The sequence below is a fragment of the Lissotriton vulgaris genome, chromosome 1_2 (genome assembly GCF_964263255.1).
Source record: "Lissotriton vulgaris chromosome 1_2, aLisVul1.2, whole genome shotgun sequence".
Lineage (NCBI taxonomy): Eukaryota > Metazoa > Chordata > Amphibia > Caudata > Salamandridae > Lissotriton > Lissotriton vulgaris.
In genome coordinates, this window is record NC_141686.1 from 268981462 (window position 1) to 268997505 (window position 16044).

General features: G+C 50.4%; 1 protein-coding gene across 10 annotated transcripts in view; it reads right to left on the bottom strand.

Annotated features, from left to right (window-relative positions):
* The window catches only part of PTPRF (protein tyrosine phosphatase receptor type F), a 756588-nt gene that overhangs the window by 183439 nt on the left and 557105 nt on the right, over nucleotides 1–16044 (bottom strand). For all 10 annotated transcript variants that reach the window (XM_086953202.1, XM_086953199.1, XM_086953209.1 and 7 more), the window contains one exon: nucleotides 14102–14290. In XM_086953202.1, coding sequence (XP_086809328.1) covers nucleotides 14102–14290 — 189 coding nt within the window. The remainder of the gene's footprint in view (nucleotides 1–14101; nucleotides 14291–16044) is intronic.

Here is a 16044-nt window from a genome sequence, read left to right on the forward strand (position 1 = left end):
CCCCTTGCAGTCTTGGTTATACCATTTGGCTGGCCTAAGTTTCCCTGGCTTTTTGTTATTAGTCGGTTTTAAAAAATGGCGTTGTATTTCTTTGAAAAGGTCATTGTGGACCTGAGTAACTATGTTCTGGGTAGAAGGTAACCCGACCACACCCTCAAGGGCCACAATGGCCCTATCAGTTGCCATATTTATTTTTCCCAAAGCCAGCAGGTCAGATTTAACACTGGTCCACCTCAGCCTGCGCATATCATTAGTGGGTATAATCGAAGGCGGGAGGGGTTCAGCACAGGTATTTAAAACGGCATCGGGCTTCCACCAATTATGAAGGACACATAAAGGGTCGTGATCGCTCTCTAACCTTTCCAACACAGCCATATCAATGACCTTTGGCCATAGGGACATACTACATATTACGTAGTCAATACGGCTCTTGTTTCTTCCATTGTTAAAGGTCATGGCTGGTATTCTGTCAGACTTTGTTCGGCCATTCAAGGCCCTTAACCCATGTTCAAAACACATGGCGTTTAGGCCAAGAATGTCCTCAGTCCAACGAGTTATTGGGACTGCATTGAGAGCGGGGATATCCCATAGGGTGTCTTCTTCCAATCCCAATTGTACATCGCCAGAGTCTAAAGGCTCAAAAGTGCGATTTAGGTCGCCGGCTATTAATATGTTATTCCCTGATGAATGAGTTTCTAATAGATTGTACAGAGACAAAAGGACCTCAGATTTTCTTGCATTACCCCCCCTGGCATATACATTGTAGATATCCATGGAAGTAGATGAGCTACCCTTTAATCGAATGAGCTGAATGTCTTTTAGATTAAGCTCAATGTTTCTCACATCAACCATGAGAGCCTGGCGCACCCATATCGTAAGTCCCCCCATCGGTCGCCCTTTAGGACCCTTCGTAGCTGGGATGTAGAAATTCAGATAACCAAGTGCAAATACAGGATCTACAGCCCAAGTTTCTTGGAAAATGCAGACATCATATTGGCTGACAAAACCAGACCATTCACCACAATCCATTTTGGAACATAGGCCCGCAATATTCCAAGACAATAAATTCCCAGATGTGTTTACTGTTATTGAACTAGTGCAATAATCCAACCCTGATGACAACAGATCAACGTTGCTAGTTTCATTAGGATTTACAATAACTACACCAGCTCTAGATACAGTCGTGTCTATCACATCCTGTACAGATTGTGGACAACTCGAAACCACTGTATAGTTAGCAGCCATAGGAACTTGCAGCACGGTGGTAGGGGTGCATGGTAGTCAATCACAAGCGTCTAGGTTGGAGAGTGCAGCAAATCTATTTTCCACACCTAGACCCCACTCAGCAAGATCAGAGTTCTTGCTGCCCCTCTTAGTTACAACGTTCCATTTTGTTCTAAGAGTGCAGCAATTAGGACCTCTGCCTTTTCTAGGATAAAAGAAATCTAAAGTCAGAGGAACAATAGGGGTAAATCTTTTCTGGGGCGGGTGGAGGTTTGGTAAAATGTTAGGCAGGACCTCGGGGTCAGTAAAGTTAAGTACAACGCAATCCCCCTTGAATTTTTTTGCCCTGTTCCCAATCCACTCGACCCTTCGTGCATTCACCAGTTCTTCCGCAAGTTGCTCCTTACCCCAGGGTGTTATGGCCATGTTATTAGTTACAAGGTTTATCAAAGAGGAAACAGACACTTGTAACACTAAGCCATTGGTTAAGTAAATTTTAGAGTAACCTCAAAATACCCTATGCAATTTGGAATATAGCGGTATATATGGTTCATCCGCCCCGCATATGGGTTATTGGCCGTTATCATTGGTTACTCTAAATGAGTGATTTAGCCAGCCTCAACCGGAGGCACCTCTGGCATATAGTGCAGTGTCCAGAGAAGGAAAAAGGTGGTGTGTCAAAAAAAGAAAAAAGGGAGAAAAAAGGGGGGGTTTGTTAAAATAACTGGAAAATCACCCTAATTAGTTTTATTGATTGGTGTGATTTCCAGGTTGTTAAAAAACTGGTACTACTAAGTTGATCGAGTTACTAGATCACTGTAGTTGGGAAAAACACTTATTACATAAACGTCGACATGTTTCTGCTCCGTCGGCCCATAGGGGTCTATAGAGCATTCGTCAGGACTAACAGTAAAATAGACAAACAGTGTTAGGATTACTCACACCTTCCGGGGGCAGAGTCAGCACTAGACGCAATTGCAGTCACACGCGGCTCTGAGTCCTGAGGGCCCCCCGACGCAAGCAAGTACTCTCTGTTACAAGAAACCAGAGGAGTCAATACCCTGCAAAATATACAGGTTATTAACGTATTGCAACACAAAAGGTGTGAGTAATCCTAACACTGTTTGTCTATTTTACTGTTAGTCCTGACGAATGCTCTATAGACCCCTATGGGCCGACGGAGCAGAAACATGTCGACGTTTATGTAATAAGTGTTTTTCCCAACTACAGTGATCTAGTAACTCGATCAACTTAGTAGTACCAGTTTTTTAACAACCTGGAAATCACACCAATCAATAAAACTAATTAGGGTGATTTTCCAGTTATTTTAACAAACCCCCCCTTTTTTCTCCCTTTTTTCTTTTTTTGACACACCACCTTTTTCCTTCTCTGGACACTGCACTATATGCCAGAGGTGCCTCCGGTTGAGGCTGGCTAAATCACTCATTTAGAGTAACCAATGATAACGGCCAATAACCCATATGCGGGGCGGATGAACCATATATACCGCTATATTCCAAATTGCATAGGGTATTTTGAGGTTACTCTAAAATTTACTTAACCAATGGCTTAGTGTTACAAGTGTCTGTTTCCTCTTTGATAAACCTTGTACTTTCCCTGGGGAATGAAACAGACCCTTAAATCCCTAGTCCCTCCACATTGATTGACTCATGTTATTAGTTAGCCATGACAATGATTTGTTGAGTAATGACGCAGTCGACTCAACATCGCCGGGGGCTAATTTGGGTACATTAGCAAGAACGAGAACTAATGGTGAGGCTTCAACGACGAGCTCTGATGCTCCATTCGTGGTATTTAATTCCCCATAGGGTAAAGCAGATGAAACATCTCCAGGAGGCCTGTCAGATAAGTTTGTCAATAAGGGCAACGGGGGATTTTGTGTAACAGCAGAAGACGCACCATCAGAGTGGGTAGATTTAATTTCTGACAACAGAGGCTGGACACATGTTGAAATGGCTTCTGGTAGTTTTCTCACCTCTCCCAAGGTTTTACCCAATAGACCTTCCAGTTTGCTAACCTCAGCAGTTAATTTGTCGATTTTACTGATTAGGGGTTTTACCATCCCTTTAATTTTTGTATCCATCAGACAACAAAGTTTTTGCAATAAATCGTCGGAAAGAGTCACATAAGTTTCCCCAGTCAAGTCCTCCTCCTCATCATCGGTAGATTTCCTTGGTGGCGACGCAACTTTGTTTTTAGATGACCTTAAGCCTCCTCTCTTTTGTATGGCTTTCCTTTTACCCCCTGAAACCCTAGGTGCGGGGATGGGGGGAGCGGTAGAAGTAGCAGACTCGCTATTTACGGAAAGCACAGTTGGTACATCTATGTCACTATTTTCTTCTCTATTAGCAACAATGCCGCTAGGCTGAATACAATTTGAATCCTGGAGGGAGGCATGTGCCCCACCGAGGAGGCTATTGTTTAACAAGGCAAATGAGTCCTCGTTCTCTATATCTGCTAATGGTGATTGTAGTGGTGAATCCAGACCCAGTGAGGCCCTTCTATCAGTGTTGATTTTTGTCACAACCTGTACGAGATAGTTCTCCATTGTGTTAGAAGGTGTGGGTTGCTTTTTTGCAGGCATTTGGCAACAGAAGTTCCACTTGGGACTAAAGCAAGTACTATAAATAGTAAGGTTACTAATTACCTGGAGCTTCGTGAGCCTGGACAGCCTTGTGCGCTAATGGATGGAATGAATAGAGCAGAGTCCCTGGCCCAACCCAACCGTGGCCAACCTCGGACGGCCTCAGACGGCCCGCCCTTTGTCCGGGCTTCGTCCGGGCGTCCCGCTCGCGTCCCGCGAAGCGGGTGTCAGCGCCGCTTTTGTGCGCCTCCTGGCGCCCTCGCGTCACTGTGAAGCGCGCCGCCACGTAGGCTGCCGGGAATTGAAGTCCCGGAGCGGCGACGCGTGCAGTCTGTGCAGAGGATGACTCTCGGCGGTGGCGGCTTGTCTCCAGTGCCCCTGCAGCCTGGAAAGGAAGGTCCGGTCTGTGGCAGCGTCAGCAGGTAAGTGAAAGGCTCCCCCAAGATTCAGAAGTAAGGGTCTGCAAGCCCAGTGAAGGTCAGTCTGGGGTGTCAGGTACGGGCCTACCACTCACTTGTCTTGCAACCTTGTGAAGATGTCAGCTGGTCATAGTGACTTAGAGAAAATAAGCGCATTGTAAGCACCAGTTCTAGAGAAAAAAAGCGACTGGCTTCTGTCAAAAACCAACAAATAATGTTAGAATGGAGAGCAACGCAGGGCTGGCGTGGTACTTCCACCTCCCTGGTTAGTACCTCAGAGGAAAGATGGTGAGATGGAGTGCACGGCTCAGTGGGGTTACATTAGGCAGGAAAACAGGCCGGGTAGATGAATCTGGCTGGCTCTATGTACTACAGACAGGGCTTTAAGTGGAATGAAAAAACTGGGGTCTCTCAAAGAGGCGTGGTCGATGTAACTAAGGGCGTGGCTTAAAAATACCTAACCTAAAAATCTGTGCTCAACATAGCGCGCAGCTTGCATCCCAGGATCCCACCGAGGCCTGTCCTAATGCTTCCGATCAACACTCCCCTCGCCAGGGGTGCAGGGCTCCTAATGGGCAGGTGTGGGGGTATCTGCCGCGTGCACTCTGCACTCCGCCGGTTGTCGGGGGGACAGTGGAGGGGGGGGTCTTTCCTGGCCCCCGCTCATCAGAGCGGGGCCCGAGAGTGGGAGGATTGTCCGCTCCACCCCCACCGCCCCCCTGACCTCGGAGGCTGCAGTGCCGGTGCCGAGGGCCGGATTAGCTCCGCTTCCTTTGACTGGTCAGCAGGTTTGGCGGGAAGCGCGCAGACTTATCTAAAGCTTTTTATCTCCGCTTCCCAGCATAGCACTTCTGAAAGAGCCTCGTGGCTTCAAACACTTCACCCCTCACAGCCCCTCCCCCTCTCGCTCGTGAGGGATGGAGCCTGACGTCTGGTCTGGGCACCTTCGCCAGGCCTGGACCCTGACGTACACCCGTGATGAACAGACCCTTGTCAGGTGGTGCGTGCCTGGCCTTGATGAACAGAACCAAGACATGTGATGCGTGCCTGGCCTTGGTGCATGCATGCCTGGCCTTGATGAAAAGACCCAGGGCAGGAACTGCATGCCTGTCCATGAAAATATGCAGGGCAGGTGGTGCATGCCTGGCCTTGTGCATGACTGGCCTTGAGGAACAGACCCAAGACACGTGATTAATGCCTGGCCTTGGTGCATGCATGCCTGGCCTGGCCTTGGTGAACAGACTCAGGGCATCTACTGCATGCCTGGCCTTGTGCATGACTGGCCTTGAGGAACAGGCCCAAGACACGTGATGCATGCCTGGCCTTGGTGAACAGACCCAGGGCAGGTATTGCATGCCTGTCCTTCATGAAAAGATGCAGGGCAGGTGGTGCAGGCCTGGCCTTGTGCATGACTGGCCTTGAGGAACAGACCCAAGACATGTGATGCATGCCTGGCCTTGGTGAACAGACCCAGGGCAGCTACTGCATGCCTGGCCTTGGTGCATGCATGCCTGGCCTTGATGAACATACCCAGGGCAGGTACTTCATGCCTGGCCTTGGTGCATGCCTGGCCTTGGTGAACAGACCCAGGGCAGGTACTGCATGCCTGGCCTTGGTGCATGCATGCCTGGCCTTGGTGAAGAGACCCAGGGCAGGTACAGCATGCCTGGCCTTGGTGCATGCCTGGCCTTGGTGAACAGACCCAGGGCAGGTACTGCATGCCTGGCCTTGGTGCATGCATGCCTGGCCTTGGTGAAGAGACCCAGGGCAGGTACAGCATGCCTGGCCTTGGTGCATGCCTGGCCTTGGTGAACAGACCCAGGGCAGGTACTGCATGCCTGGCCTTGGTGCAAGCTTGCCTGGCCTTGATGAACAGACCTAGGATGAACACAAAAAGACAAGTGCCCATCACCCAGCCCCTGGACACCGGGTCACTGGTCAAACACCTGTGCTGTATCACGTTTGCAATTTTAGCATGGTTTAGTATCCTCAGGATCATATTACTGTATGGTACCCACAGCATGTCTGTATTGCTTTTGCAAATGAATAAAAAAATGCAAAAAAACGAGAGAAGGGCCATACAAAATGTCTTGGGGAATCAGACCGGGCAGAGGGCACCGGACATGCCAAACAAACAGCAGCAAAGAGAAGATGTAGAAGACTGGCAATGGCTGCCACAGTAGGACGCGTGGCACAAGATTCCACATAGGACCATCACCAGGGCTGGTTCTGAGGGACAGACCTAGTGCAGGTGGCACCGGAACAGGCCTGATGACCGTAGTAAGGGCGGTGGCCAGCTGTGCTGTCCAAGACAGGCCCTGATGCCCACTGAGACAGGAACAGATCATGAACATTCACAGTGACCTCAGAGATGGAAAGTGGCAGAAGAGTAGGCGGGTGGATAAGAACCACAGCAGGGGTAAAGACCAGGCCTTGAGTAACAGACCTAGGGCAGGTGGCACACATCTGGACCTGAAGAACAAACCCAGGCGGGTGGTGCAGCTCTAGGTGTATGGACAACAGTGACAGGAAAGAGTACAAGAAGGACCCTGAGGACCACACCAGCTCTAAAGGCCACTTCCATCGTAGATGGCATCTGACCATCCGCGACGACCAGTGAGAGCAAGAGATACTTGGGTGTCCAGAAGAGCAGCACCCACATATTGGGTGTGGTCGCATACGGCTAGCCCGGAGGACCACAGATGGGAAACAAGACAGACAAGACTGGAAGACTAGTGATGGTGGCTGGCACCAAGCTGCCCCCAAGGACCGATGCCTGGGGCAATGATAAATGACCAGCTCTGAGGACCTCCATAATTTCCCACCCTCCCTACTATTCCAAATGCTGGTTCAAGTAAACTAGGGGTCTCCAACCATTTTTGTATAAAGACCTATGGATCCCCACTGAAACGAGAAAGATGGTCACCCAGATCCTCGTCAGCAGTAGATTGGACGACAGGAACGCCCTTTAAGCAGGAACGTCGGCCAAACTCCTAAGTCGGCTCCAACACACCCAGAATGCCTCCGCACGCCTGATTCTCGACATCCCTCGCTGCAGCCACATCACACCCCACCTGAGAGACCTGCACTGGCTCCCCGACAACAAGAGGATAACCTTCGAACTCCTCACCCACGCACACAAACCACTCCACAACACCGGACCAGCGGACCTCAACAGCCGACTCAGGTTCTACACCCCCACCCACCAGCTCTGCTCCGCAGACCGCGCCCTCGCCACTGTTCCCCGCATCCAAAGAGTGACCGCCGGTGGCAGATCATTCTTCCACCTCGTTGCCAAGACATGGAACACCCTCCCCATCAGCCTACGACAGACCGAAGACCTTCTGACCTTCAGAAGACTTCAAGATCTGGCTTTTCGAACAGTAGCAGCTCCCCTCCTCCCCCCTAGCGCCTTGAGACCCTCACGGGTATGTAGTGCACTCTACGAATGCTTGATTAATTGATTGATTCATGTTCAATTAAAATCACATTGATCTACTAATATTATTAGTCTTGTAATAGTGATCATATCAGTCACGGTTACACTAGTGCCCCCCCCCCCCTCCTCCTCCTGTAAAATCTTCAGTAGTGTTCACCTTATTGCACCAAGCAGGGCTGCCAGCAGTACTGTGAACAGGGCTTCATCAATTTGGATTACCTCTACGTGGGTGATACATAACCGCCACTGCTCAATCCCCCCCGCGCAAAGGTAATAACATGAGCAACACGTTTCCCCCACGCTGTATGATTTATCACTCCCATATCAGCTTTACATATATTTTGCAAATTCAACCATTTATTTACAAACATCGGCTTCTGAAGGCACACACACATTTTAATCTTGAATACATGCTTTTCAGTTTTGGTATCCATATATTAATTAAACCAAGCAAATGCCTCTATTTTAGTAGGAGGGGCTGCACACAGATAGCTGAGTGCTGCCAGCAGCTCACGAGCTACTTGGTCGAGAAGCCTAAAGTAAACCACCTGGTGCTGTGGTGATGCTGCTGGGAGAGCTGCTGAGGTTCCAATGTGCATGTATACATGATGCATTCCTGATCCAAGGAATCCTCCCACTGTCCCATTGTGCACGTGCCATCCTACAATTTTCACATTTTACACGCCAACAGTGATGGTGGTGGTGCTGCGGTTAGTGCCTATGTCCCTGGCGCAGGTCGTACTCCTTCCGATAAATATTTTTGATATAATGTTGGTGTGGCGTAGATAAGGTCTCATAATTAAATTGTTTTCTGAGAAGGAGCTGATTTAGCCCAATTGTCAAAGACAGAGGTCAAGTGGGAGGTTGTACAATAGTACTTTTGTCATGGTTGTTCCCCCTTTCCTCCCAGACCGTACGCATCTTTAGGGGGGCCCTTTTATAGAGCCCGTACTCCTGCCGACATACATCTACACTTGGATCAGACAGTCCTGTTCTTGTCCCACTCTACGCCTGGGGCAGGCCATGCTGCCGCCATCACTTGGCTCCTGTAAGCACCTGTGCAGGTTTTACACCTGCTTCCCATGGTGTGCAGGTAGCACTGCTGCTGTAACCCATTCGTTGCCGATGCGAGTGTCGGCGCACGTGGCGCAGGCACGTAGAATGGCTGCTGCACTGTGGTGTGGCACTGATGACTGACCGTCACCAGGTAAGTGTGTGCTGCTCAGATCACACCCATGGAAAGGCAATCTACACAAATACACTGCACCAACTATAACAGTAGGTCAAACAATTAGAGGGCTAAAGCTTTCTCTAGCTGGGCCCAGCAATGCCACTGGTCTTCAGTGCCTAGTAGGGAAGGAGCCCTTCATCGGGCTTGGGAGAGATGCAATCAACCTCACTCCCGGACACAGATGTGTGGTTGGAATTTGTCATGACCGGTCTTGGGGCACTGGGTGTGCCAGGGATGCTTTTGCAGCAGAAATGCAACATTAACACTCGGGACGTTGAAGCCACACGGAAGGTGGGCTGCAGCGGGGGCTGTGTTGCAGCCAAACAATTCCGCACAGAGTCTTTTTTGAGCTGTCGGGTGTCAAAGTTCTACTGTAGGTAGTCTATGGTACTTACAAAGAGCATGTGGGCAAGCCCTTGCTTACAACTGGAGGGCTTTCTTGCCAATCTCATTTGCTTGCATCTTATTCGACACCTTTCTTTCCTATTTTTTAGCTTGCCCCTCCCCTGATGCACAGCTTCTTTACCATTCTTTTGATTGGATGACTTGTAACCCTTCCCCTGCTTGCATTCAAGGTACTCCTTTTTTTTCTTTTTATTTTAGCACTCCTGGGTGTGTATCTGTTTTCTTGCTCTCTCCCAAGTGTGTAGTTTTCCCCTGAAATCACCTCACCCCTGTGTTGCTTTTACTACTCCCTCCTGCCCAGCTCTCCCGTTGCTTACCCATCTAGTTATTTTTCTTAACCCCTCCACGGGTCTGTGTGCTCCTTTGCCCCTGGTTACTCCCAGGTTCAGAATTTACTTTGTTCCCTCCTTCCCCTGTTGCTTTCCCCCACAGTTTTCCCTTTTAGTGCACTTCCATGCCTATTTTATTTTTAAATGTACTTTTTGGTGCTGGGCATCTTGGACCATCAAATTAAAAGTTAAAGAGAAAAAAAGACTGCTTGCACACATCTAATCCATGCTGCTGTGTCATTTTGTTTTCGCTGATGCAGTTCCACATCGGCATTTAAGAATGTCTATATTTTTTTGGTACAGCACCTGTATAAAGCAATACAAATCCCTAAAGGTTGAATAATGCTATTGGAAGGCAGGTGAGGCCAACTGGCTTTGGTAATGCTTGTTACTTCGTTTGTAGACTCCTCTAGGCCCCGTCTAGTGTCATTTCTGGAGAATCCAATATCAGACAGGCGAACAATCAATACAGTGCTCGACCACGTGAGGTGCGGCGTCAGTACCTCCCCCTCCTAACCCCCCCCATGCAGTTAAAAAATAATTAACAGACGTGATATTCCGGCGAGCACGAGCCCGGTCCCTGTTTATGGAAAAGAGAAGTGAAAGGTCGAGGGAATATGCACAAACTGCAGATTTAGGACAGCAAGGTGCCATGGGAGAAGGTGCAGGGAGCCACACCCACGAGGATAGACCCCAAGGTGACATGGGAGAAGGTGCAGGGAGCCACGCCCACAAGGATAGACCCCAAGGTGCCATGGGAGAAGGTGCAGGGAGCCACGCCCACAAGGATGGATCCCAAGGTGCCATGGGAGAAGGTGGTGGGAGCCACGGATGGACCCCACGGTGCCACGGGAGAAGGTGCAGGGAGCCACACCCAAGAGGATAGACCCCAAGGTGCTCTGGGAGAAGGTGCAGGGAGCCACGCCCACGAGGATAGACCCCAAGGTGCCATGGGAGAAGGTGCAGGGAGCCACGCCCACAAGGATGGATCCCAAGGTGCCATGGGAGAAGGTGGTGGGAGCCACGGATGGACCCTAAGGTGCCATGGGAGAAGGTGTAGGGAGCCACACACACGAGGATAGACCCCAAGGTGCTCTGGGAGAAGGTGCAGGGAGCCACGGCCACGAGGATAGACCCCAAGGTGCCATGGGAGAAGGTGCAGGGAGCCACACCCACAAGGATGGGTCCCAAGGTGCCATGGGAGAAGGTGCAGGGAGCCACAACCACAAGGATGGATCCCAAGGTGCCATGGGAGAAGGTGCAGGGAGCCACGCCCACAAGGATGGATCCCAAGGTGCTCTGGGAGAAGGTGCAGGGAGCCACACCCACGAGGATAGACCCCAAGGTGATCTGGGAGAAGGTGCAGGGAGCCACGCCCACAAGGATGGATCCCAAGGTGCCATGGGAGAAGGTGGTGGGAGCCACGGATGGACCCCAAGGTGCCATGGGAGAAGGTGCAGGGAGCCACACCCACGAGGATAGACCCCAAGGTGCTCTGGGAGAAGGTGCAGGGAGCCACGCCCAAGAGGATAGACCCCAAGGTGCCATGGGAGAAGGTGCAGGGAGCCACGCCCACAAGGATGGATCCCAAGGTGCCATGGGAGAAGGTGCAGGGAGCCACACCCACGAGGATAGACCCCAAGGTGACATGGGAGAAGGTGCAGGGAGCCACACCCACAAGGATAGACCCCAAGGTGCCATGGGAGAAGGTGCAGGGAGCCACGCCCTCAAGGATGGATCTCAAGGTGCCATGGGAGAAGGTGGTGGGAGCCACGGATGGACCCCAAGGTGCCATGGGAGAAGGTGCAGGCAGCCACACCCACGAAGATAGACCCCAAGGTGCCATGGGAGAAGGTGCAGGGAGCCACGCCCACAAGGATGGATCCCAAGGTGCCATGGGAGAAGGTGGTGGGAGCCACGGATGGACCCCAAGGTGCCATGGGAGAAGGTGCAGGGAGCCACACCCACGAGGATAGACCCCAAGGTGCCATGTGAGAAGGTGCAGGGAGCCACGCCCACAAGGATGGATCCCAAGGTGCCATGGGAGAAGGTGCAGGGAGCCACATCCACAAGGATGGATCCCAAGGTGCCATGGGAGAAAGTGCAGGGAGCCACGCCCACAAGGATGGATCCCAAGGTGCTCTGGGAGAAGGTGCAGGGAGCCACGCCCACGGGGATAGACACCCGCATATGACTTGTGACCACCCGCCTGGCCAACTCCCTTTCCTTCTATCTGATCACCTTACCTCCCCTCCTCTTGACCCTCAGTTCTCTTGCATGTTTTTTGTATACTTAAAGTGAGGCTTCCCGCCAAACTGACCGCTACTTTGTATTACTCAGTGTCTAGCAATTGTTTTTTACTTTTTTATCTAGATGTCATGTATCCTATGTGGACTTGCTCTTTTATTATTCCATTGTCTGTGGTTATTCACACTGTACCTGTATGGAAACACCTTGTAAAGCGCTCCGATACTCCTGGGTCCAGCCAGCGCTATATAAAACCTCTTAAATAAATAAATAAAATAAAATAAATAAGGTGCCATGGGAGAAGGTGCAGGGAGCCACGCCCACAAGGATGGATCCCAAGGTGCTCTGGGAGAAGGTGCAGGGAGCCACACCCATGAGGATAGACCCCAAGGTGCTCTGGGAGAAGGTGCAGGGAGCCACGCCCACAAGGATAGACCCCAAAGTGCCATGGGAAAAGGTGCAGGGAGCCACGCCCACAAGGATGGATCCCAAGGTGCCATGGTAAACGGTGCAGGGAGCCACACCCACAAGGATAGACCCCAAGGTGCAATAGGAGAAGGTGCAGGGAGCCACGCCCACAAGAATAGACCCCAAGGTGCCATGGGAGAAGGTGCAGGGAGCCACGCCCACAAGGATGGATCCCAAGGTGCCATGGGAGAAGGTGCAGGGAGCCACGCCCACAAGGATGGATCCCAAGGTGCCATGGGAGAAGGTGCAGGGAGCCACGCCCACAAGGATGGATCCCAAGGGGCATGGGAGAAGGTGCAGGGAGCCACGCCCACAAGGATGGATCCCAAGGTGCCATGGGAGAAGGTGCAGGGAGCCACGGATGGACACCAAGGTGCCATGGGAGAAGGTGCAGCGAGCCACGCCCACAAGGATAGACCCCAAGGTGCCATGGGAAAAGGTGCAGGGAGCCACGCCCACAAGGATAGACCCCAAAGTGCCATGGGAAAAGGTGCAGGGAGCCACGCCCACAAGGATAGACCCCAAGGTGTCATGGACATCAAGTAGGCATGGGAGAAAGTGCAGGGGGCCACGCCCTCGAGGATGGACGCCAAGGTGCCATGTGAGAAGGTGTAGGCAGCCACGCCCACGAGGAGGGACACCAAGGTGCTACGGAAGAAAGTGCAAGATGCCACGCGGACAAGTATGGACGACAAAGTGCATTGGGAGAGAGTGCAGGAAGGCGTAAACGTAAAGATGGTTTCCAGGGTGCACTGCAGGAAAGTGCATGTAGCCAACAACTTAAGAATGGGCCCAGGCTACCCTGGGCGAAAGTACGGAGTGTATTAAATACAAGCATGAGCACTAAGGACCTGTGAAAAAGTGCAGTGAGCCATACTTTGAAGCATGGACCCCAAAGCACTGAGGGAGAAAGTGTAGGGTACCTATACTGAGGGCTATCTGCCAGGGTGCTCCGGGAGTAAGCGCACTGAGTCAGAAGAGACACAGGACTTCTTGAAGTGAAGGATATAAGCTTTATGGACTTGAGCCCAGTGGAGGACACTGTGCCAGCCCAAAAAGTTCAGGAAAGAAGGTGGGAAGGGGACATTCTTGGTGGTCCGCCTTGAGTGCCGGAGCCTGGCTACACCTTGGGGTCCTCAGGGTGCCCATTTAAAAAGTGCAAAACCAAAGCGCAGGTTATGCCCAGATGTGTGTCCCTTGCTCACTTTGCCACTGGATTCAAGATAGCCTGGCTGATGAGGGTTATGAATTCGAAACCGGTCCCAGGATGCTTGTTTCCGGTCCAGGGAGGTCCTGGCCTGGCAGTTCGGGCTGGACTGTTCCCATGAGGCACAGGGTCAGACTGATTTGCATATAGCCATGTCTGAACTGGGGTGGTGGAGTGAGCTAAAGAATGATGATGGATTAAACCCAGATGAGTTGACGGGGTGAGTACTTGCAATGTTCAACACTCTGTCCATCATCCCCTTTGATTTGGCTTCATTTAAAAAGTGCAGTTTGCCCACTGTTGGTCTCAAGGTAAAGGGTGGCTGGAGGAAGGTGCAGATAATGCACCGGGGTCCGATTACCACTAGTGACTCTTAAAGGTGCTGAGAGAGTGACAACGCTGACACGTCACTGACCCGCAGACATCACAGGCTCGGACTTTAGATGGTTGTGCTAACTTCCCACTACACACAGTCGAACCTCTCCCGGAAAGTGAAGGGGTGGGCTGCAAGCCCACCGGGCACCTACCCGAGCGCAGCTGCTTGATGCGTCCACTGCTGGTAGCGGTGTCCACCGGAAGGAAGTCCTTGAACCAGGAAATCTCCGGGTCCGGGTTCCCGCTGGCAGCACAGAGCAGGGTGGCCGTCCGCGTCTTCTCCACCACCTTCAGCTGGGGGCCCATGTCAATGGAGGGGAATCCGTGTGGAATCTGGTCTTCTGTGGAACACAAGGTGTGGACAGTGAGATACACCACGGACAGGGCACAATGAACAAACCATAAGATACAGCACCAAGTGGGCACAATGAACAAACCATATGATACAGCACCAAGGGTCACAACGAACAACCCATAAGATACGGCACCGGGGGGGGCACTATGAACAAACCATAAGAAACAGCACTGTGAAGGCACAATCAACAAACCATAAGATACATCACCAAGTGAGCACAATGAACAAACCATAAGATACAGCACCAAGTGCCATGGACATCAAGTAGGCATGGGAGAAAGTGCAGGGGGCCACGCCCTCGAGGATGGACGCCAAGGTGCTACGGAAGAAAGTGCAAGATGCCACGCGGACAAGTATGGACGACAAAGTGCATTGGGAGAGAGTGCAGGAAGGCGTAAACGTAAAGATGGTTTCCAGGGTGCACTGCAGGAAAGTGCATGTAGCCAACATGAACAAACCATAAGATACATCACCAAGTGGGCACAATCAACAAATGTAAGTCAATAAGGCTTTATTTCGATAAAAACATATCATTAAAGCATCACATTTTATAAAACACATTTACACATAGGTAGAAAATTCAATCAACAAATCATAAGATACAGCACCACAGGGACACCATCAACAAACCATAAGATACAGCACTGTGGGGGCACAATCAACCAACCATGAGATACAGCACCGCGGGGGCACAATGAACAAACCATAACATACAGCACCAAGGGGGCACAAACAAAACATAAGATACAGAATCAAATGGGCACAATAAACAAACAATAAGATACAGCACCAAGTGGGCACAATTAAACCATAAGCTACAGCACCGCAGGGGCAAAATGAACAAACCATAAGATACAGCACCGCGGGGTACAGTCAATAAACCATAAGCTACAGCATCAAGTGGGCTCAATGAACAAACCATAAGATACATCACTATGTGGGCAAAATGAACAAACCATAAGATACATTACCAAGTGGGCATAATCAACAAACCATAAGATATAGCACTGTGGGGGCACAATGAACAAACCTTAAGCTACAGCACCAAGTGGGCACAATGAACAAACCCTAAGCTACAGCACCAAGTGGGCACAATGAACAAACCATAAGATTCATCACCAAGTGGGCACAATCAACAAACCGTAAGATACAGCACTGTGGGGCATAATCAACAAACCACAAGATAAAGCACCAAGGGGGCATAATCAACAAACCATAAGATAAAGCAACACTGTGAGCAAAAGGTCTGCTGCTTGTAAATGTGACACTTTGAAATAGGAGAAAATAAAATGAAGAGTTAATTAAGGGAACTTTTCCTTTTAATTTTCTCCTGTTTAAAAGCATTCAGAAACCTTTTGTTTTCATGCTTCAGTATTGAGTCTCCACCACCTTTTATTGAATAGTTAAATACTTGAGTATTTAAGAGTACTTCAGTTCTTCACCTCTGTGCCCCAGCCTGGCTCATAAACCTGACTGAGCACTGCTCATTACAGGCCCGGCTATCCTCAGCCTGATGATAATAATGGAAAGTAAACACAGCCATCTCTTAACCTTAAAAGAGAAATGTGACCCTTGACAGCATTTAAAAACCCACTCAAGGCTGCCAGCTACTCCCAAGGTGCCTGGGAGCTGGTTGGAGGCACCTGCTGTAGGATGGCATTTTTTTCTGACAATTAAATACCAAATGAACTACGAGTACATTTCAAATCATATCAGCAATCAGAAAAGCACAAATGAAGC